Source organism: Cynara cardunculus, assembly GCF_001531365.2.
Source record: "Cynara cardunculus var. scolymus isolate 2C chromosome LG 17, CcrdV1, whole genome shotgun sequence".
NCBI classification, from domain to species: Eukaryota; Viridiplantae; Streptophyta; class Magnoliopsida; order Asterales; family Asteraceae; genus Cynara; species Cynara cardunculus.
In genome coordinates, this window is record NC_037544.1 from 37,003,899 (window position 1) to 37,026,815 (window position 22,917).

Below are 22,917 nucleotides of genomic sequence, written 5' to 3' on the forward strand. Positions count from 1 at the left end.
TATATATATATATATATGCAAACTGAGAAAATCAATTGAATGTCACATACTTAATATTTAAAAAGTATGAGTAAATTGTATAAAATGGTTAATGATAAAAAAAATTATAAATAGACTAGAAAAAACAACATATTCAAGGGTAGCAGAATATTTTGATGTATAAAAGTATCAACCCGACCAAACCTTAAGGTTTAGGTAGATATTTTTTAAATTACAAACATTGGGTTAGGTTGTTCAAATGTCTCCAATTCAATCAACCCAACTCATGAACAAGGAGAAACTACATAAAATGGGGGACTATGTTGGGTTTCTTCAATACATGAAGGGCTTATTTTGACTAAATTCAATAAATTAAGGGGGCAAACTGGATATAACCAATTCAACAAAATCCCAATTCAGTTTCATCCATTCGTTATCAGAACGATTTTCCGATCGAACGCCGAGAATCCGATCGGAAATTGTTAAAAGTAAACGAAGAAATGGGGATTCGATTCATATTAATGGTGAACAAACAAGGCCAGACTCGTCTTGCATAATACTACTAATACCTAACCCTAAAAGAGCGTCGAACTCTGGAGGGTGAAATAGTTCGCAAGTGCCTTGCTCGTAACGAACAACAAGTAAGCTTCATCCCTATTGATGTATATTATCCTATGCATATGTATAAATGTATGTGAAATCAGCTGGAAAATTCATGAATCTGTTTACTCTTGTGGAAGTATGGATTAACCTTAAATTGCATGAATTCATTAGCCTAGTAAAGTCTTTGCTGCAAGTGTTTGGTTCTTGCAAAACTGAATTAAATCGATAAAATCGGCATTATCAGGAGCATAAGTAGAGGATCAGCTAGAAATAGAGTAGGAATTATCGCATTGCTTATGAAATTATTAGGAATGATATTTGCAGTTTGCATTTTGTGATTTGTATTACTTAGTTCTCAAAGGATATGCCTTCTAAATTGAAATTAATTGATTTAATATGAGAAGTATTAGCAATTTAAGGAATGATTCCTACTTTCTGTCTAGCTGATTCTCTGCTTAATGCTCTCGATAATGCCAATTCTTATCGATTTAGGGGCCGTTTACCTAAATGCTTACCCGGTAAGTGCTTACCAATAGGATTCAACTTTATAATTTGTTGTGATACGTAAGATTTTAGTACATCCAAACATATCGAATGCAACAAGTTACTGGGTAAGTGCTTACTTGGGTAAGAGTCGTCATCCTTACTTACCGGGTAAGACTCTCTATCCTTTTCATTGTTCTTACCCGGTAAGATTCTTGGCCCTTCTCATGTTCATCAGATAAGGAAATTTATCCGGTAAGCACTTACCAAGCGAGTGTTTAGTAAACGGCCCCTTAGTTCTGTTTTGCAAGAAGCACACTCGATAATGCCAATTTCTTATCGACTGAATTTAGTTTTGCAAGAAGCAGACACTTGAATTTAGTGCAAAGACTTCACTGGGATAATTAATTCATGCAATTCATGGGCCTTTTGCTGAAGTTGCATTTTGCCTCAGAGACTGCAGTTCTTGTTGTTGGTTGCCTCATCTCTAGGACAATTATTTCATATCCTCCTTAGTGTGACGTTTTATTTCCTTGCTTTCCCTTATCGATTATAGTTGCAACCATTATCTATAAAGAGTTGAACTATCTTTTAACTATGGTTTACTTTCTTTTAAAGTATATAATATTTATATACAGCAAATACTCACACACACTCTTCATCTTTTATGAGGTTTGAACCCTTGACCTTATGGACTTTGCGTGATTGGTCTTTACTATTAACCTGGATACCGTTGGGCCAATGACCCATTGGTATTACTTTATTGCAACCGTTTGGTTATATTATACTTTCACTTGCTATGTGTTTGTTCAATCGTATATTGGTGACACCACCTCCGTATTAGTTTGAAACAGTGCTCATTCGTCGAGCATCGGACATACAAAATTTTGTATAGGCGGTATGCATCATTGTTTTTTTATTTGGAGTTCACAATGAGGAAGTAAGTTATTATGCCATCTCTTCCATTTTATGCCGATACTTTGATTAAAATTTCCATGAAATGAACCAAGTTCTTTGATCAAGATTGTCCTGTAATCCTGTTCTGTATTAGTGTTAACATACCATGAATTGCTTCGCACTTCCCATTATCTTGATCAAGGAATGCATATTACTTGAAGCGGACTTAGAAAAATTTCCAATCGGGGGTACAATTTGATTAACGTATTATAAAATAAAAGAAAATTTAATTATAGAAAGTACAATTTAATTGAAAATGACATACAAGTGGGTTTCCTTCTTTTCTGTAGTTGTTACCAAATATTAAAAAGGAGCCAAAGAGATTCGAACTTGCAACCTATTTTTTACATGCAATCATCTTCAGTTTCTCTTCGTATTGACGAGTGTTTCTTGTTTTTTTGGAAAAACGAGCTTGCAGTGCTGGAATTCATACATCTTTTAGTTGAAACTATGGACTGTCATTTTGGCAATGTGGTAAGTCTCCAGCATCGGCACATCTTTTTAAGCATATCATAATTAACGCACACTCCTCACTTTTGGTAATAACCTGGGTACCACTTGGCCAATGAGTCAATGACCCTTCGGTATTTTTGGGTTTTCTTATTCCGTACGTATTTTTTTGGTTTTGTAGTGCGAATTGGACATTATATTCCGCCTGGAGAAAGCTCACTTCATGCTCGAGGAAATGGTCATGAATGGCTATATTGTTGAAACAAGCAAGGCTATATTCTAGCACCAATACAACTTATGAACAAAGCATCTTAACAGGTATTTTCGTTCTGTTTTCTAGCGAACCCTGCAAAGATCTTTCCGTTCTACTATGCCTGATGAAATTGAGATTCGGTTATGTTGAGCATTTGAAGTTCGGTTAAAGAGGCAATGAATTCTTGTAAGGTTCTGTTTAAACGATAGTAAGGGGATGTTTGGTTGGTTTTCCATTAAGTCTACTATTGATAAAGCTTTCTGTGTGGATTAATCTGTCTGTATAGGTTGGGAATGTTTTGTTTGGGATGGTTTTTCATAAATGGAATGAGCATGTTTTTTAGTCGCGAAGTGCAGTTCGGAAAAAACATGGTTTTTTGCATAAAGCGTCCCCCTAGAAGCTTACTGAATAAGCCACTTTATATATTATTAAGCCACTACCAAACAATCGTGTATAGTTAACCGAATAAGCTGTGAGTCCCATTAAACTCTAATTGAGGCGTGTATATAGCTCTCTGGCTCTTTTTTCCTATTTTTATTCTTGAACTTTTACCATGTTTATGATGATTTTAACCAATCCTTTGTCTTTTTATGGCAAGGATAATGTTATAGGAGACATGAGTTTAATTGATCGAATGTAACAAGCAACGGAATGTTGGGGAATTTAGTTTTATGATTGTTTTAGAGGAATTTATGGATGTCTCATAATACTGAACCGAGTAATACCGGCAATCTAAGTTATTTAATGGAGACTTAAAGTGTGAGAATATGTGTAATCCCATTAGATTACTCTCCAAAACATCATGTAGGAGAGTTGGGAGATTCCAACATATATTGAGGAGAAATGGTCAAAGTTTAGACGATGTGAGACTCTAACACACCCCCTCCAATAGAGGCTAGATGGGTACGTATTGTCAAGAGTGTCGAGAGGGGGATAAACGAGTAAAAATTGCCCCACAACGTTGAGTCCTTAAGTGGTAGAGTTCACCTCTGATACCATTTGAGATATGTGTAACCCAATTAGATTATTCTTCAAAAGAGCCCTTGAGGAGAGAAGGGAGGTCCCAGCATGTACAAGGAGAAATGTCCAAATCAGCCGATGTGGAACTCTACACGCCCCCTTCAATGGAGGCTAGACGGGTACAGATCATCCAGAGTGTCGAAAGGGGGCTAGACATGTGAGGAGCCTTGAGTCTAGATAAGTGCAGATTGCCCCAGAATGACAAGTCCCTAGATCTGATAAATAAAAAGTCATCTATGTTGTGTTGAAGGGATATCTATATAAATCCAATTGATTGCATAAAGTCTGCAGTAACAGCGGAACTGGGGAAAATATATAGAATAAGACAATTCTTTTCCATTATATCAGATATTTTAAGAGAATAGCCTTTTGGCAGATATTTTTTTTACATGCATGACCTTCTGACAAATTTAAGAATGTTTATTTCTACCTAACATAACAAGAATGCCTCGAAATCAGTCAGAAGACAAATCAACAATCATCAGCAAGCAGCAGGCTTGCCGTCTTTCCTTGGATCACTTACAGCTGTAAGCATCCCTTTCAAAACTTGTTTATGATTGTAAGACATTTTTCTGTTTTCGATTGGTTTATTAAGTGTTTGAATGATAAGCTGACTGACTCCTCCCCCTGCTTTTGACTCCAATTGATGACCCCTTTCTTTCAAAAATTTCTTCCGGTAGTTCGAAAGCTCGATATGATCGCCATCGATCATTGTCCAGTTTTCGTAGTATACAACATTCGGCATCAACTGCATTAACGCGAAAGGACTTGGATTAATATTCACATCATCATAAGAAAACGGGGTTTCTTTTTCTAGCACACACTTCTCACATGATGGGGTCTTCTGAGAAACAACCACTCTCAAAAGGGACAAGTTTGAGTCATCCCACTCCTGGACCTCACCTTCAGGTAGGATATATTAGGCTCGTTTAGTTTGGTTTCATGAGAAAATGCTTCAAAGGAAAAAGACCCAGAAAGCATCAACGGGTGATGTAGATACAGTCGCTTTGCTCTTTGAGGTAGAGGTACAGTCGCTTTGCTCTTTGAGGTAGATGACATATCTATGTACATTCCACCACATACCTCACTTGCTAGTAGGATGTACTGAGCTCATTTGGTTTGATTTCAAGAGAATGTTTCCAAGAAAAAGACCCAAACGTGTGTCAATGGACAGGTCTACGTACATCTCATCCTAAATCCCATCTTCTAGTGTGATGTATTGGGCTCGTTTGGTTTGGTTTCAAAAAAAATGTTTCCAAGAAAAAAGACCCAAATGTGTGTCAATGGGTGCTATATAAACGTTGCTCTGCTCTTTAAGGTAGAAGACAAGTCTGTGTACATCTCAACCCCAGACCCCATCTTTTGGTAGGATAATATTGGGTTAGTTTGATTTGGTTTCTTGAGCAAATGCTTCAAAGAGAAAAGACCCAAAAGGGTGTCAATTGGTGGTGTAGAAACAACTGCTCTACTATTGAAGGTAGAGGACAAGTCCATGTACATCACATCCTAGACCCCACCTTCTGATATGTAATGCTAGAAAATGTTTCCAATAAAGAAACACCAAATGTGAGTCAATGGTTGGTCAAAACAGACGTTTTGACCAACTGTTTAATCACATTCAAGTGGGATTTATGTGTCGAATAGAAAATACATCACCTTGTGATAGACTCTTGGAGACTGAATAGCATCTAAAGGCTCCATTCCGAGGACGAAATGGTTAAGGAAGACTTGTATAACGGCTGGAATTATGTACAACCCGCCACTCCCTCCAAGAACCCCCGCCAATTGATCATCCTATCAAACAAGTTTTTGACCGTCGAACGTTAGACTTTCTAAGGACAGTATAATAATTTTAAGCATCTTCAACAGATTCTCTAAAATAAGAAAAAGTACAGATTTAGAAAACAAAAAACTATCATTTTGTGGTTATTTTGTACAGGTTTAGAAAAGAAAAAACTTTCATTTTGTGATAGGACTGCAATCAAGATGGTTATTTTAGTAATTAATCCCGGTCTTTAATAAATTTGTTTTAATTTTTTTTGTTAACATCTAAATTTTTTTTAATTCTAGGAGTTTTTTACCAAACGATTACTTGCTAAGTGTTTATCATGTCATCTATCTTACTAGATGAACATGATAAATACCAAGAATATCACCTGGTAAGTGCAATGTCTAGGACTGTGAGTCTTACTGATAAGTGAGAGTGACAACTCTTACCCTATAAGATAAACAAGAGTGTGGATTTTTACCACTAAACATTTGCTCCGTAAACATTTGGATAAACGAAACTTAATCCTTAAAAAAGTTTTTTTTAGCAAATTTGAAATTGGAAAGTTGCTTTTTGACTCCTAAAGTCAAATTTAGAGCATTTCGTTGAATATTTATCCAAAAATGTTGACCCACAAATAAAAAAAACATTTTTCTGGGTGCTTTCACACACACAAAAATAGGCAACCACAAGTGCTGATATCTGATTGGTTTAAGCTTGGCTCCAAAAGTAAAAAATAACATGAGGTCCCAGTTCAAATCCAAGGAGGAATAAAAATCCCCTTGTGGCCACGGAGGTTCAAAGCAGTGACTCTAGGCTATCTGCAAAGCAGGTGGTCGTTCTGGGATTAGTTGGCTCGTATAGCGGGTTGGATATCCAGGTTAATAAAAAAATAGGGTTTTTTTTTATGGGTTGTTTCCATAAGTTTAGGTCGTCAAAAAGCTATGTAAAAAATTCAGTTATAGATGTTCTTAGATTGTTGTTTTTTAGGAGGGGTCTCTTGGTTTCTACCTTTACAATGATGATTGGAGTCATCGAGGATAACGGTCTCTTGTTTGGTCTGATAAAATTTGTAGGGGAAGGAGGAAGACTGTCGGGGGATACTTCTGTGGGTACCGAAAAGTCTGCCATCTCGTTGTTTAGCAGAATTCCGGTCGCCTGAGATAGAACACCGCCACCAAACGGGTAGTTAACGGTCGTTGTCATGGATAGAGCATTTCTATCTGCATCTACTATGCAAAAATGACTTGTACCATGATCTTGAATCTGACTCCACCTAGTTAAAACACCATCCAATACCTAGTCAGATATTTTAGGTCAAATAAACTAAAGTTAACGTTTGACAAACTAACTGAAACGCTAGTCAGTAGTTGATAAACTAACTGATAAACTAGATAAACTAACTGATAAACTAGTCATTTTTATAATATATAAAAAATAACTGATAAACTAGATGACAATGTAAGTTAAAATATAAAGGACATTATTGGAAGTAGCTTTTTAAAAATTTAATACAAAGAATACAAAATGTTGACTATTTAATTGTTATGGCTAACAGGACATAAATGGTTTTTTCAATAAGCTGAAAAAATCAGTTAATCTTATGATTGTCAAAGATGCTTTAAAAACTGATGAATTTACCTGGGTAAGTAATATTCTGAAGGGAAAGTGGTGTTATCGAAAATCCGTTTTCGGATTTTGTCTGCAAACGAAGGAGAGAGCATATCGGATGTAGTCTTACTTATATCGACAAAATCCGGGTCACCCAAGTTTATCCGATAAGAAAACATATGTTTCAAGGCTTCTATGAATCGGTGTAAACCCAACGCTCCCTTCGCACCATTTGTGTCCTCGTAGCCATTCAAGATATTTAATACCTGCGTTATTAGAAATAGTGTCATAATACTACATGTCAAGACTGGACAAGTAAGAGTGAGGCAGTCGGAGAAAGAATTAGAACTGTGCAAGGTTTTAGGGTTTTAATTTGATGTGGATAATTTAGTAATTTACCAATCTTGTCTCATTTTCCTGATTTTTGTTCCACTTATTTTGGTGTGGAAAAAAACTACATTTTTGTCTCACTCAGTCCTATCATGTCTTAATCTAATGTCGCATCCAAGGGACAACAAATTTTAGTTGTCTTTACGTTCAATAAGTTAAAAAACGTACCATAGCTAGCCCGAGTGTACCGCTTGACGGGGGTGGCATCCCGAGAATGGTGAACCCCATCGTGTTCACTTCAACCGCATCTGTAACTTTCACTTTGTAGTTCCTCATATCATCCATCGTTAAGATACCGCCACCAGATTGGACATCGCTAATAAGCTTCTCCCCTATCGCACCATTATAAAGAGCCTCGGGACCTCCTTCTGCTATGGCTTCCAAGCTCAAACCAAGCTGATGGTTGTAACACGTTTCGCCTGCTTGTAAAACTTTCCCATTTGGAGCGTACACATGTCGTAAGCCTGGGTCTTTCATGATTGTGTCAGCATTGCCTGAGAGTGAATTGGCGAGATAAGGAGCGACTAAAAACCCGTCTTTGACAAGACGAATAGCGGGCTGGAACAACTCTTTCCATGGTCGTCGACCGTATTTCAACCAAGCTTCATAAAGTCCAGCGATCTCGCCAGGGACACCCATCGCTAGCGCCCCGTTATATTTCTCATCAAGATTGTTCTGATACATGTTCTGTATAATAACAAAATATATCAAGATTGTTCTGATATAATATTTTTCTATACAATCAATAATTACAATATAACTTGATAAGTGATTAAAGTTGGTGCAGAATGATTAAGATGCTATCATAATATAGCGCAAAATGAAATATAATTTTTTACAATTAAATTATGATGCTAAATGGTTAAGGGGGGTCCAGAATATAAAATCATTCAAAAGATTTTAAAAATCATTGAGAGAGATAATTTTTTTTCACCTCTTAATGATTCATATGTTGCATCTTAATAAAACTATTAAGAGGTAAACATACAGCGCATTAATTCCTACATTATTAACTATGAATTATCTGTAAAAATAAATATAAAATATGAAAAATGAAATAATTTTTATTTTCATTGTTATTTGTGCTTTTCGAACATCATATTTTAGGAAAAGGGAATAAATTTGTTTGGTAAACTACGATTTTAGTCCCTGTAGTTTGTTTAAAATTACAATTTCTACTTTTTTATTATTAATATTACGGTTTCCATTTTTATTGTTTGTAAATCATTATTATTTTTGTCCTTAAATCAATTTATTGAAATTAAGTACGATAAGAAACGGAAATAACAATGAATTATAGACTATAAGAACGAAAACAAACAATGAATTATACACACATAATGACGAAAAAGTTATTAGCTGGCCTTGTATTTTTGCCTAGTGGGTACACCTTTAAGGTGAGTCAAAAGCCCGTAAAAGTCATCCATCGTGTTTTAGCTGAATTCTACTATGTCAAAGGATTTTTCAGTGTTTTAATTGATTTTGAGAGACTTTTAATTATTTTGGTTAATTTCAAGGGATATTTTCCCGGGGGGGGGGGAAGGACTGTTTTTGGTTTTTTGGTTGAGCAGGCGTATCAAAACCACTCAGAGCATAATAAGTCCGCCCTTAAGAACAACTAATAGTAAATTACAGACACAAAGACCTTAATTTCGAAAACGTTGTATAGCACTTTTCAACAAATGGTAAGAACGAAAAACGTACTCTTTTTTAAGAACAAGAAAAAGAAAAAGGGAGGATAGATGTTCTTAAATAAACGTGAGTTTTATGATATATTTATATTTTAATCAAAATAAAGTTTCTTATGAAATTAAAAATTGTAACGGAAAATTATTTAAATAATCATTTTTCAGAGTTGTTTTTTTACTTACTAGTCATTTTCTCTTCAAGTTTACCAAAATTAACATATATATATATATATATATATATATATATATGAAACCCACGTCTGCAATTGGAATTCCAGCTACAAAACAAAAAAATTACACTTTCTACTTATATCTGCAAAAAAAATAACATTTTTCATCCAAATCTGCAAAAAAAAAATCTCATCCGCGTCTGCAAAAAAAATTAACCTTTCAACCGGCATGCAAAAAAAAATTAAAATTAGGGACCTCAAACTATTTTAATAAACCTTATAAAAAAATGGTTAGTAGGTGAAATCAATCGTTAAAATAATATTTTATTTTCTAAACATCATGCACCCTATTTTATCAATTTATTTATTATTACTTTTTAATGAAAATGATATCTCAACTACAAACCATCCAAAAGTATTTGGTTCATAGATTCAAAAAAGAGTAATTATTATAGATTCCACAAATCAATATCAACTGTACGTATAAATAAACGGTGTGGATTAAATTGGTTCTTAAATTTATTTTTAACAGTGAAATTGTTCATAACACGACACGTGACATCTTCCTCAAAAATATGGATATGTTATTCATTATCAATGTGTGATTCATGATAAATAACACTTTCATATTTATCATAAATATGTTTGTGCTGTAGATAGTTTCCGAATTCCTAATTAATTTTGTATTATTAAGAAAACTCCCCCCTCTCTCTCTCTCTCTCATATATATATATATATATATATATATATATAACAAAAAAGGAGATTCCTTAAATGAAAAAGAAAATCTTAATGGAATTTATATATATATATATATATATAGTTTGTTTCAAATGCAACTCATCATATTTGTACAGCCAATACAACCCAATAAATTGAAATATTTATGGAAATGATGATAATTCATTTATTATAAATTAAATACTTTTGAAAAATAAATAAGGTCCATTAATTATGATCAATACTTTATATTAAGAAACAATCAAAACTTTTATGAAATTACATATTCATCAAATTAAATGGACGGTTGAGATTGGTTGTATTGGTTGTACAAATGTAAAGAGTTGTATAATAACTCATTTATATAAATATATATATATATAGAGAGAGAGAGAGAGAGAGAGAGAGAGGGAGAGAGTTTGTTTCAAACGCAACTCATCGTATTTGTACAACCAATGCAACCTAACAAATTGAAATATTTATGGAAATGATGAGAGCTCATTTATTATGATTTAAATATTTATGGAAGATGAATAAGGTTCATTAATTATGATCAATATTTTATATTAGAAAACAATCAAAACTTCTATCAAATTACATATTCATCAAATTAAATGAATGGTTGAAATTGAGTTGTATTGGTTGTACAAATATAAAGGTTTGTATAATAACTCACCTCTCTCTCTCTCTCTCTATATATATATATGTATATATATATATATAACAAAAAAGGAGATTCCTTAAAAGAAAAAGAAAATCTTAATGGAATCTTCCTTAAATCTACCAATATAGTAAAAACAACAAATAAACTTACACACCCTCCTTATCTATGGTGAAGATTGAATCACTAATCTTCTAAGAGGCCAAAAACAACAATACCATTGTATAAAACACACTTTGAAACTACAGAAAGTTTATAGTTGCTATTTGAGATATAACAAACATTAGTGTTGAATTATTTGATAAATCCAAATTGTATTTTATAATTTCTTTCAAATTAAAACAATTAAATTTTAAATAACGTGCAAGACATTACAACCAAATTAATTATATTATATAACTATTTTTCATTGACTTTAATAAAAAATAATTTTTTATTATTAAATAAGTAAAAGTCGAAAATAACCTGTGAAGCAGCTGCAGGAGCCGTTTCCCTGAAATCGAATGCTTGAGTTTGTGATGTATCTGCCGATCGGACGACCATAAACCCCCCTCCTCCAATACCGCTAGCCATCGGATTGACAACCCCGCCGCATAAAGCCACCGCCACGGCAGCATCCACCGCATGACCGCCATCTTTAAGAACCGATGCACCAATCTCCGAACAACGAGCATCGTCTGCGGCAACCACCGCTTCCAACGACTCAACGATACCATCGGATTGTGTCTCCTCCTTCCAACCATTTAAACTCAATGGACTTAATTTGCCTCCTACCGTATAACATAGAACTGAAAAAAATAATTAACAACTTTAGTTGTAGACAGCGACGGATTCAGGAATTTTGTAGACTGGGTCTCGTGGAAAATTCTACTGGGGGAGTGAAGGTAAGTTATGTAAAAAATCAATTTAGGGGTTGTTTGTTTACTTCTTAATAGTTTTATTGAGACAACAAGATGAATCATGTTTGATTAAAAAAAGTCTCCTCCTAATGTTTCTAAACAATTAGGGGTTGTTTGACAGTTGTTGAATGGTTTGGTGCAGAATAATTAAGTGGTCAGAATGATTAAGAGACTCTCATGATAGAGTGCAAAATGAAATATAATTGTTTCGTAATTGTTTAAGATGAAATCAGGACGCTTAATGGTTAAGAGAGACCCAGATACAAAATCACTCAGAGCATTTTAGAATCATTAAGAAACAAAAAAAAATTGTCAAACAAGATTCACCTCTTAACGATTCGAATACTGTTTTTTAATGGAACTATTACGAGATAAACAAACAACCCCTTATTAAACAGCCATATTTCATTTTTCACTATATCATGAGAGTCTCTTAATCATTCCGACCACTTAATCATCATGCATCAAACCGTTCAGCAACTGTCAAACCAAATCATCGACTTACAGGTGGTTGTACTATTCAACTAGTCTCAGAAACTTTATTCTTATCAACCAATTCGTACATCCGTTCAATTTGAAAAAATAAAATTTATTAAAAAGAATAAATCTCTTAAATTATCGGAAACATAAAATCCACTGAACAAGCAGTCATTTTTGCATCCCAAAATAATTACGTTTTTACTGTTAGAATCATTTTTCGATCTTATTCACTCCATCATAAACGTTATTATCAAAGAATATTCCAAACAATACTACGACTTTTTTCACCCAAACAAACTCGTTTTCTCTAAATTCTTGCTCGATTCCATACTCAATACCATCAAGATCGATCAATTGATCATGGTCGAATTTCTTAAATTGAGCTTAACCAATTAAGATCGACCCATCTCAAAACTTGACTTTCTGAACAAAACCCATATCGTATTTTCTTAAATTGAACTTAATCAACTAAGATCAACCCATCTCAAAATTTGACTTTATGAACAAAACCCATATCGTATTTTCTTAAAATTGAACTTAATCAATTAAGACCAACCCATCTCGGAATTCGACTTTCTGAACAAAACCCGTATCGTAAAAAAATCGATCTAAATCGGAAAAAGGAAAACACTTACAAGTTATGGATATGAGTGAAATGAAGAACCAAATTGTTGGTCTCCATTTGCTTCTGGTTTTGGTATCTTCTGCAGGGTTCAAAAATGGAGTTTCTAAGCTCTGTTTTCCCATGTTTCTCTCTCACACACTTACACACAGTTAGAGAGTTGATGTGTCAATGGGTGGTTGTTCACGTCGATTCTTGTATTATATACAACAATGGCCAATGATATAAATCCATCTTTTACTCCACCAAAAAAACCCCATTGGAAATTATAAATTAAGAAATTGACCAAAATAAGGGGTTGTTTGTTTTATTGTTTACTTTTTAATAGCTTCATTAAGAGATAAGATCTGAATAATTAAGAGGTGAATCTTGTTTGGTAAATAAAAAGTCTTTCTTTTAATGGTTTTAAAACTCTTTGAATGATTTTGTATTTTAAGTCTCCCTTAACCATTAAGCGCACTGTTTTCATTGTAAACAATTACTAAATAATTATATTTCATTTTGCACTATATTATGAAAGTCTCTTAATTATTCTACACCAAACCATTCAGCAACTGCCAAACAATCTCTAACTGATATTCGCAGTCAAATTCATTTTTTAGCCATTTTTAAAACGAATATTTCATTTTGGTTAAAGTTTACGTTACGTATAAACCTATTTTTAGATTAAAGTAAAAAAAAAAATTACGTAATTTTGATTTTTATGCAAATTTACGTGTAATTTTATTTTCTTTTTTCGTTTAATTTAAAATTTGGGTTTTATGAAAATGCTTAGGACATTTGAATAAACTCTGGTTAAAATGGTAATTCAATTAAAAAAGTGAGTAAGTGACTAAAAAATGAGTTTATTTATGGAAATTAGGTATTTTGATTAATTTTCCTTAAAAGTTTATGATTTTTTTTTTGAATTTAAACCTTTATATTTGGTGATGCATTAATGAATAAATAAATACTATTTAAAGGTTGTTTGGCAATTGCTGAATGGTTTGGTGCAGAATGATTAAGAGGCTCTCCTGGTATAGTGCAAAATGAAATATAATTATTTGGTAATTGTATACAATGAAATTATGGCTCTTAATGATTAAGGGAGATCTATGATACAAAATCATTCAGAGAGTTTTAGAATCATTAAGAGACAAACTTTTTTTTTTTTGCCAAACAAGATTCATCTCTTAACAATTCAGAAATTGTCTTTTAATAAAACTATTAAAAAGTAAACAAATAACTTAATTTGAATTCCAGGATTTTACGCTTATTCACATGTTAATTAGGCCATGAGGGACTCCAATTAGTTTGAATTCCAGGATTTTACGTTTATTCACATGTGAATTAGGCCATGAGGGTGTTTGCTATCTAACACACTCCAAAAAACATGCTAAACAATCTTTAAAATTGACAATATAATGTAATATTAATTAGAGTGAATTACATATTTGGTTCTTTTGTTTTGACATTTTTTAACTGAGGTTTTTATGGTGTTTATTATGGATTTGGTCCTTGTGGTTAAGGGTGTAAACGAGTCGAGCTTTTAACGAGCTACTCGAGCTCGAGTCGATCTTGAACATAAAATAGAACTCGTTTAACTTAACGAACTGAACTTCATAACACTGATGTTCGACCCGGCTCATTCGAGAACTCGATTAAACTTTTCTAGTCGAGTTGAGTCAAGTCATTCGAGCTCACAAACGAGTTAAACGAACTTGAGTCCGAGCCCATAAACGAGCATCGAGTTCGAGCTCGATAATTCAAAAAATATTCGAGCACGAGCCTTAAATTGAAAAAGATATTCGAGTTCGAATCGAGCTCGAGCCTGGTGTTTTTTTATTTCCGATTCCACCTCGAATAACCTACTACTCAACTCGACTCGGCTTATTTACTCCGTTGCTTGTAATATTCAATTTGTCTTGGTCATGATCCCTCTAACTAACGATGTTAAATTAAATTTGTTAATTCAATTAAATCAGCGGTCATTTTAGTCTTTTTTATTTATTTTTTTTATAAAAAAGTTAAAATTATATTATAACATACAAATATAAATATATATTGTTTAAATTAAAAATTAATTATATTAAATATGATTTATATTTATTGTTTTATTGTAATGATGGAAAAATATATGGTTTTATATTTTTATAATAATTAATATTTTAATTTTTAAAAAATCAAATCATAAAACCATATCTTATTTTATCTATAGAGAATAAAATAAGATACGGGTGTATGTTTTGATTTGTTTAAATTTAAAAATATATATATTACAGATGATTTAATTTTATTGTTCTTTTTCCACCATTGCAATAAACAAGCTCGTTATCGATATTTTAACATCAAAACCGTTGAAACCATCAGCAAATGAACTCCAACATCATCATCATCCTAAAATCGGGGTTTTCAGTTTTTATATTGTTCTGCATCCAAAATCTCAAAATCTGCTATTTGGAATTTAATCAAAGGATTATCATCTTCGTAAATTCAAATTTAACAGATCCTTACATAAATTTCAACCAAGTTTTCATACCCAAATAGATAGAAAGACTAAAATAATAAAATTAAATAGTATTAAATATAATTAATTTTTTAATGCAAGCAAATCAAATTATAAAATAATATCTTGTTATATTTATTTCAATATCCTTACATATATATATATATATATATATATATATATATATACATGAAAATATTGTTTTTACTTTTTATAGGAAAAAAAATAAACAAAGAGACTAAAATGAAACATCACAAGATAAGGACTAGATCCATAATTCACTCTATTAATTACAATTAATATGATATGATATAATATATTTAATAATCATAACTATGGTTACTATTTTAACAATATATCTCCATTACTTGATGTATTATATATTATGGGTTGTTTGTTTACCTCTTAATAGTTTTATTAAGAGACATCTTTTGAATCGTTAAGAGGTAAATCTTGTTTGACAAAAAAAAATCCGCCTCTTAATGGTTTTATAAACCTTTGAATGATTTTGTATCTTGGGTGTTCCTTGATCATTCAGTGCCCTAATCTCATTGTAAATAATTACCAAACAGTTATATTTTATTTTTTATCATATCATTAGAGCATCTTAATCATTCTGATCACTTAATCACTCTGCACCAAACCATTCAACAACTGCCACAAAACCCCTTATATTATTATTCTTATATGTGTGTGTATATATATATATATATATATATAATATTCATTTATGTACTTATAGGCATTGTTTGGCAAAAATAAGCTAGCTTTGAGCATCTCCAAGAGCTTCTCTGTCTCATTCTCTAAAATAATTATTATTTTATAATAATTATTCAATATATTTAGTTTTCAAAATGAACATATAACAATTTTAACAATGTTTATGTAACACAAAAGTTAAACTTATACTATTTTATTAACCTGGATATCCAACCCGCTATGCGAGCCGACTAATCCCAAGATGACACCTGCTTTGCGGGTTATCTTGAGTCACCCCATTTGAACCTCCATGACCACAAGAGAATTTTTATTTCTCCTTGGATTTGAATCTGGGACCTACATGTACTTTTGATTTTTAGAGTCTAAGCTTAAACCAATCAGACACCTCTCTTGTAATTTTAAAAATGATTATTACAACTTTATATAGCAAAATCACATATAAACACAATATAAATGAGTATTAATATTCACATTTGTCATAAATATGGTGTTCTGGTGCTTTAAAAATATGCTCAATTTCTTGACCATTCATTTATGTTGAAACAAAGTCGTTTTCGCTTAATTTTTCATGTATATCTGGCATACTAAAACAGATGCAATCGAACTCAGACCGGTACAAAGACAGTCTTTGTATCGGCCAGACGCCCTTACATCACTAAGTCCCCTCACATGTATTATCACATGTGATAAGGGTGTTGTTGATATAATATTATAATCCATCAAGACCATCACATGTTATGTTAAATCATAGACGCAGACAACCTTTGGCGCGACCTAAGTCGTAGAACATGTCTTCCGCATACCACCAGGTCCCCTCACGCGTATTATCACATGTGGTAAGGGTGTTTTCACGTTTTCGTAAAATGGAGTTCTCGTTTGAACCTCCATCTCTCTCTCTCTCTCTCTCTCTCTCTCTATATATATATATATATATATATATGGGGACTTCTTTTGAGAACTCTTCAAATCATGAGATCTTGAGAACAGTGCATCATTTGCTATTTTATCTGATTATTTTTCATCTATGATTCGAATTTAATATAATGATTAATATATATTTGTTTCACAATCTATCTGTCTTACTTGTACTCGATTCACAATGTAAACATTTTTGGCATGTTTATGAAACAAAAAGATACATGTAAAAAAGTTTCACATTGTAAACCGAATAATATTGAAACAAGTGTATTGTGAAACAAATCATCAATACATTAAATATTATACTTTAATGGAGAAAAAAATTACAAAAACGAAATTTTAAAATTGAATTTCTCACGGATCTCACAAATTTTGGAGTTCTCTAATTATTAAAATTTTATTTATATATATATATATATATATATGAGTAATTTTGTTTTCCATCCCTGTGGTTTGTTAAAAGTTTCAATTACGTCCTTGTGGTTTGTATATTACATTTTTCGTTCCTATAGTTTGTAAATCATCGTTATTTTCGTTCTTATGAAATATAATTTATTATTGTTTCAGTCCTTGTGGTTTACAATTCTTTACTAATTTGATCCCTTGTACTTAAAAAGACAAAAATTAGTTTAGGGACGAAAATAGCAATAAATTACAAATTATAAAGATGAAAACCACAAATTTTAATTCAGAGGGACTCAAATCACAATTTATAATAAACCACAGGGACTCTATATATAATTAATAATTTATTCGTAATAAACCAACATACAATATTCGAATATTCATTTTTGTCAAAACCTCACGTCTTCCATGCTTATTTTATCTTGTAATTTGAAGTCAAATGTGAAGAAGTTGGAATAATATTTTATATTTTATTTTATTTAAAAAAATGCAGCATATAAATAAATTTAGAAGTAAAATACAACTTCAGTCCTTATAGTTTGTTGAAAATTCTGGTTTTAGTCCTCGGTTTTTCAAAATTTACGATTTTTATTATCGGGACCTATATTTTTCTTTTCGTTCGTCAGGGTAGGACCGTCGGTTTTTTTTGTTAAACGCTTGTCATGTGCCTCACATGTGAGGGTCGTTTAGTAGTTGAACTAGCCATTTTAGAGAGAGAGAAAAGAAACTACTAAATGAAAGACTTTACCGAGGGACTTTTCTTAAGGAAATCCGTTGATGGGTAAATTATTGATGGGTAATTTAAATCAGTGAGAGATTATTCATGCATATTATGGGTGATCCGTTGGTATTTTCTTGAAAAATATTGAATCTACCGAACCATTGATATTTTCTGGGTAATCCGTTGGTAATTACCGACGGAAATTTCCATCGGTGATTTTTGTGAGTAAGAGTCATTTGTTTTGTAGTGAAAGGGTCCCCCTCCCTTCCCATTAAGGTAAAAAGATAAAAAGAAACTGAACCTTCACGACAAAAACATTGTGAAGGTTACCGTCGCAGTGTTCTGCTGTGAAGTATCAAGTATAAAAAAATAGTCTCACTGGTCTTACGAAAACAGTTTGGTCTCACATGATCCCAAGTCTTTCTCCCTCTCTCTCTCTCTCTCTATGTGTGTGTGTGTGTGTATATATATATATATATATGTATATTAAACTTAATATTATATTAATAATTTCATTTATAGAAGCCACAATTTTGACCTCCAAATATAGAGGCCAAATTTGGTGACCTCTATTTTTTTTAGTGTTTTAGTGTAGGGATGGAAATGAGAACACCTTCATTTTTGTGTTTTTAGTGTTGAGATGAAGATGCCTTAGAAAATAGATGACAATAAAGTTGGCATCTATATTTGGAGACCTATAAAGTTGGAGATGTTCAAGATAAATAACAGATTTAAACTAAAGAGCAAAATATAGTTTGGGCTGCTTGTTTGCCTCTTAAGGAGTGTTTGGGATTGCTTATAAAAAATTTATTGACTTATTCCGGTGTAACACCGATAATAAGCGTTTTTGAGCGTGTGGATAAACAGTTTATATCGATGTCAAACCGGTAAAAGGAGTTTTTGAAGAAGTTAAATCATTCTAACTTATAATAAGTTGATAAAGACTTTTGTATAAAAGCATAAATTGTTTCAAATAAGCAATCCCAAACACCCCCTTAATAGTTCTATTAAGAGACAGTATCTGAATCGCTAATATGTAAATAGTGTTTGGCAAAAAAAAAACTCTGTCTTTTAATGATTCTAAACACATCTAGGTGATTTTGTATCAAGAGTCTCCCCAAACCATTCAGTGCCCTGATTTTTCCAAAATTGCCCTCTTTGTCTCATGATCCTCTCTTACACTACTCGCCTTCACGATCGATTTGTTCAACACTCCAATAATCGAATGTGCATCGTTCTTCAGGTACATCCCTCACTAATCGAATCACTCACGAATCGAATATGATCATCTCTCACGATCAATCCGTTTCTCTGTTGACTGTTCAATTCATAAACAATATGCATCTACTCGGTTTTAAACCATCAATTTGCTTAAATAATCGATCTGTTCGATTCTTAAATAATGTTCTTAAGTCAGGGTGGAGGAATGTATTTGGTTCATTAGTTTTGAAGAATTTTTGAGTTTGTAAGTGAGACTACATGTATCCTATAAACACTGTGTTTTATGTTGTTAATGTAAATGTCTGTTTGATATTGTATCTTTACAATATCTAAGGTTATAGTGGAAATAGAGGACCAAGTGGCAATGACACAAAGGAAGAAGAGACTTAAAATGTAAATTAAGAAGATGAAGAGTATATATAACTGGTTGGGACTTATTTGAATCTACATATAACTGGTTGGGACTTATTTATATCTATATATAACTGGTTGGGACTTATTTGTATCTTTGACTCTTCTTTTGTATACATATACCTCTTTATGAGTGCAGGTTGCTTGATATATATATATATATATATATATCTGAGGTCCTACCTAGTTAACTGATCATTATGTTCGGGAGGAGAAAGATTTATGCATTGCTAATATCAATAATTACAAAGTAATTATTTTATTCAGATATTTACGAAACAACCATGTTTCATTCAAAACTAAATCATACATAGGGTTAAAATGATAATTATTTGTCATTCAGAACAAACGACCTCATTTTGCACTATATCATACACAGTCCTTAAACATCATAACCACTTAACCATTCTGCATCAAATCACTCAACAACTACCAAACAACCATTTAATCCATACGTGCTTGTTGGATATTTCCTTTTTGGTCCTTATGGTTTATTTATTTCAATTTTATTAGCATGGTTTGTAATTTTGCTCGATTTTCGTTCTTCTCTTTAACGATTGTTAATTCTCATTCGTTAAATGATGGACAAAATTGAAATAAACAAAATGTACAAGAAAAAAACAAGAAACTTAGAAAACCACAGGGACCAAATATGTATTTTACTAAAATATCCATCAAAGTAAATATTGGTTATATTCCAAAAGTAAACACCACCAAAAATTATTCAAAAAATAAGATTCAAGAGATGTACTTATTTGACCTACTTATAAATGCATCTAGAAACCCTCTTTTTTGCTATAATTAGATTTTTTTTAAATATATCTGATATTACAAGTCATCTTTCAGTTATTAATTAACAGATAATTTAAAATGAAGCAGGATTTGAACACGAACCGAGACTCATCCGTCCCCTTGAGAGAACCCGCTACCTACCTTGAGAGGTCGTTGATGGACCCCACCTAAATATCTTATTTATTTAATTTAATTACAATAATAACTTATTGTTATTTAATTAATTATAATATATTATCTTAATTTGTTATATTATTGATTTTATCTTAACAAGTTTTACACTTGATATTAAAATATAGATTATATATTCAATATCGTCATTTGAAAATTAAATTTAATATTTTAATTATTAAATTATATATGAAGTTATATTAATATTAAAATTTAAAAAATAATTAACTAATTACAAGTCATTAAAAATAATTAGAAATAAATTTTATAGTTTTAATTATTAATAATTAAGCGAATATGAATTAATTATAAATTACTACAATGTGTAGCATGAATTGTAAAGTAACTATTGAAAAACATCTTCAGTAGATTCTCTATAATTTCTCTAAAATCAATAATCAAAAATCAAAATCCCCAAAACAAATTATATTTAACTCCAACAGATCTTTATTTTAGAGATTTTATCGTTAATTATATTATTTAAATTGTTTACAATTTTATGATTCTAATACACTTTAAAAGAAAAACTTGATATAAAATAATAATTAATTCAATTTCATTGGTGGAATGAATAAAAAAATCATTTTTCTTTTTTTTAATTAAGAGTTTTTTATCTTTTTTTTTTATTTTAAAAAACAAAATAAAAAATCTGTAAATATAAAAATTAAAAAAGAAACGTAATTTTTCTATATAGAAATCTTGGAGATGTTCGAAAGTAGGATGATTATTACTCTTGAAAGTGAATGATATCAAATGCAGGACTAGGTGGGGTAACCCCTACTTCAAATTTTAGAAACAAACTTTTAAGTATTTAATGTATTGATTAACATGTATTTCGTTCATAATCTAAATAACCATTAATCTGAACCACCGTCGGCTATCGCCGATCTGAGTCACCGCCATCTGAACCACCGTCGATCACCATCATCTGAACCATCATAGACCATCATCGTGGACCACCACCTATCTAAACCACTGCCGACCACCATCGATCTGAACAACAGCTGACCGCCGCCATCCGAACCACCACGGATCACCACCGATTTGAACCACTGCCGACCACCGCCATCTGAACCACCACAGGGCAGCACCGATATGAACCATCGTAGATCACCACCTATCTGAACCACCGCCAACCACCACCAAATTAGCTATTTTACATAATAAAAAATTAGTTATTTTGAGACAATTCTAATATTAAATTAGTAAGGTCGTTTGATATATGGTTATATTTGAGTTGTGTATTTTATATTGTTCTACACATTAAATAATTATTTTATTAATGAATTTTTAGTTTTAAAAAATTTAAATTTTCAAAAAGTAGATTTTGGTCATTCACCCATATTTCATTATAATTCCAAAACTACATTATGTGAACAGACATATTTTATTTCCTTAACAGATTCTATTGGGATGTTTGCTAATCAAATATGTGGTCGAATCTGACAACATTCTACTCCAATTATTTCAAAGTCAATTTTTTTTTTAACAAATTACATTCAATCCAAATGCCACCATAGAGTTTTATACCTGATTTTCAACATATACTCTCTCTCTCTCTCTCTCTCTCTCTCTCTATATATATATATATATATATATATATATATATATTTTTTTTTTTTTCTGTAATAAAGTGATAAAAGTAAAAATCTTTAAAAAGTATTACAATTAACTCCATTTTAGAGATAACAAAATCTATCAATACTCCCTCCTATAAAAACCTATCCTTTTTCATATCTCCTCTACAATAAAAAAATTAATAATTAACCACAAGAATGGTGTCTGATTGGTTTAAACTTGACTCAAAAGGTCAAAAGTAGCAGGAGATTTCAGGTTCAAATCCAAAGAAGAATAAAAATCCTTTATGGTCACGGAGGTTCAAATGCGGTAACTTCGATCTATCTGATAAGCATGTGATTGTCCTGAGATTAGTCGACTCGCATAACGGGTTGGATATCTAGGTTAATCAAAAAATAAAAATAAATAATTCTATAAAACAACGCAATATTAATTTCATTTATAACCTTTTTCATATTTGGTTTGACCGTTGAATTTGGTTTGTGAGGAAAAGTAGTTAGCAGAAGACTGTTTAGCAACCCCTTTTACCCCAGATAGGTCTAAATTTCAAATATTAATTATCTATACTATATTATAAAGCATTTGGTTAAAACTCTTAAACTCTTAAATCCGTTCATTCCTATCCAATTTCATCCCATATCTGAATTCGTGTAACTAACTGCAGATAAACACAATCAAATACAKGATAAACATCTCATTTTAAATATAAAAAATCTAAAATATAATTAGGATAATCATTGA

The 22,917-nt window shown here is 31.6% G+C and overlaps 1 protein-coding gene and 1 long non-coding RNA gene across 2 annotated transcripts; one reads left to right on the forward strand and one right to left on the reverse strand.

Moving 5' to 3' along the window:
* Positions 1-407: 407 nt before the first annotated feature.
* LOC112500603 lies at positions 408-3,065 on the forward strand. Its single transcript, XR_003067359.1, has 3 exons — positions 408-620; positions 2,441-2,496; positions 2,654-3,065. It is a non-coding gene; the product is annotated as an uncharacterized LOC112500603 (long non-coding RNA).
* On the reverse strand, positions 2,683-12,899 carry LOC112500602 (glutathione hydrolase 3-like). The gene is made up of 8 exons (XM_025104114.1): positions 12,768-12,899; positions 11,219-11,541; positions 7,683-8,201; positions 7,155-7,390; positions 6,525-6,789; positions 5,402-5,539; positions 4,183-4,493; positions 2,683-2,790 (listed from the first exon to the last, which is right to left on the reverse strand). Exons 1-7 carry the CDS (start codon positions 12,877-12,879, stop codon positions 4,227-4,229), a joined length of 1,860 nt encoding a protein of 619 aa, XP_024959882.1. The 5' UTR covers positions 12,880-12,899; the 3' UTR covers positions 2,683-2,790; positions 4,183-4,226.
* Between the last annotated feature and the right edge of the window lie 10,018 nt (positions 12,900-22,917).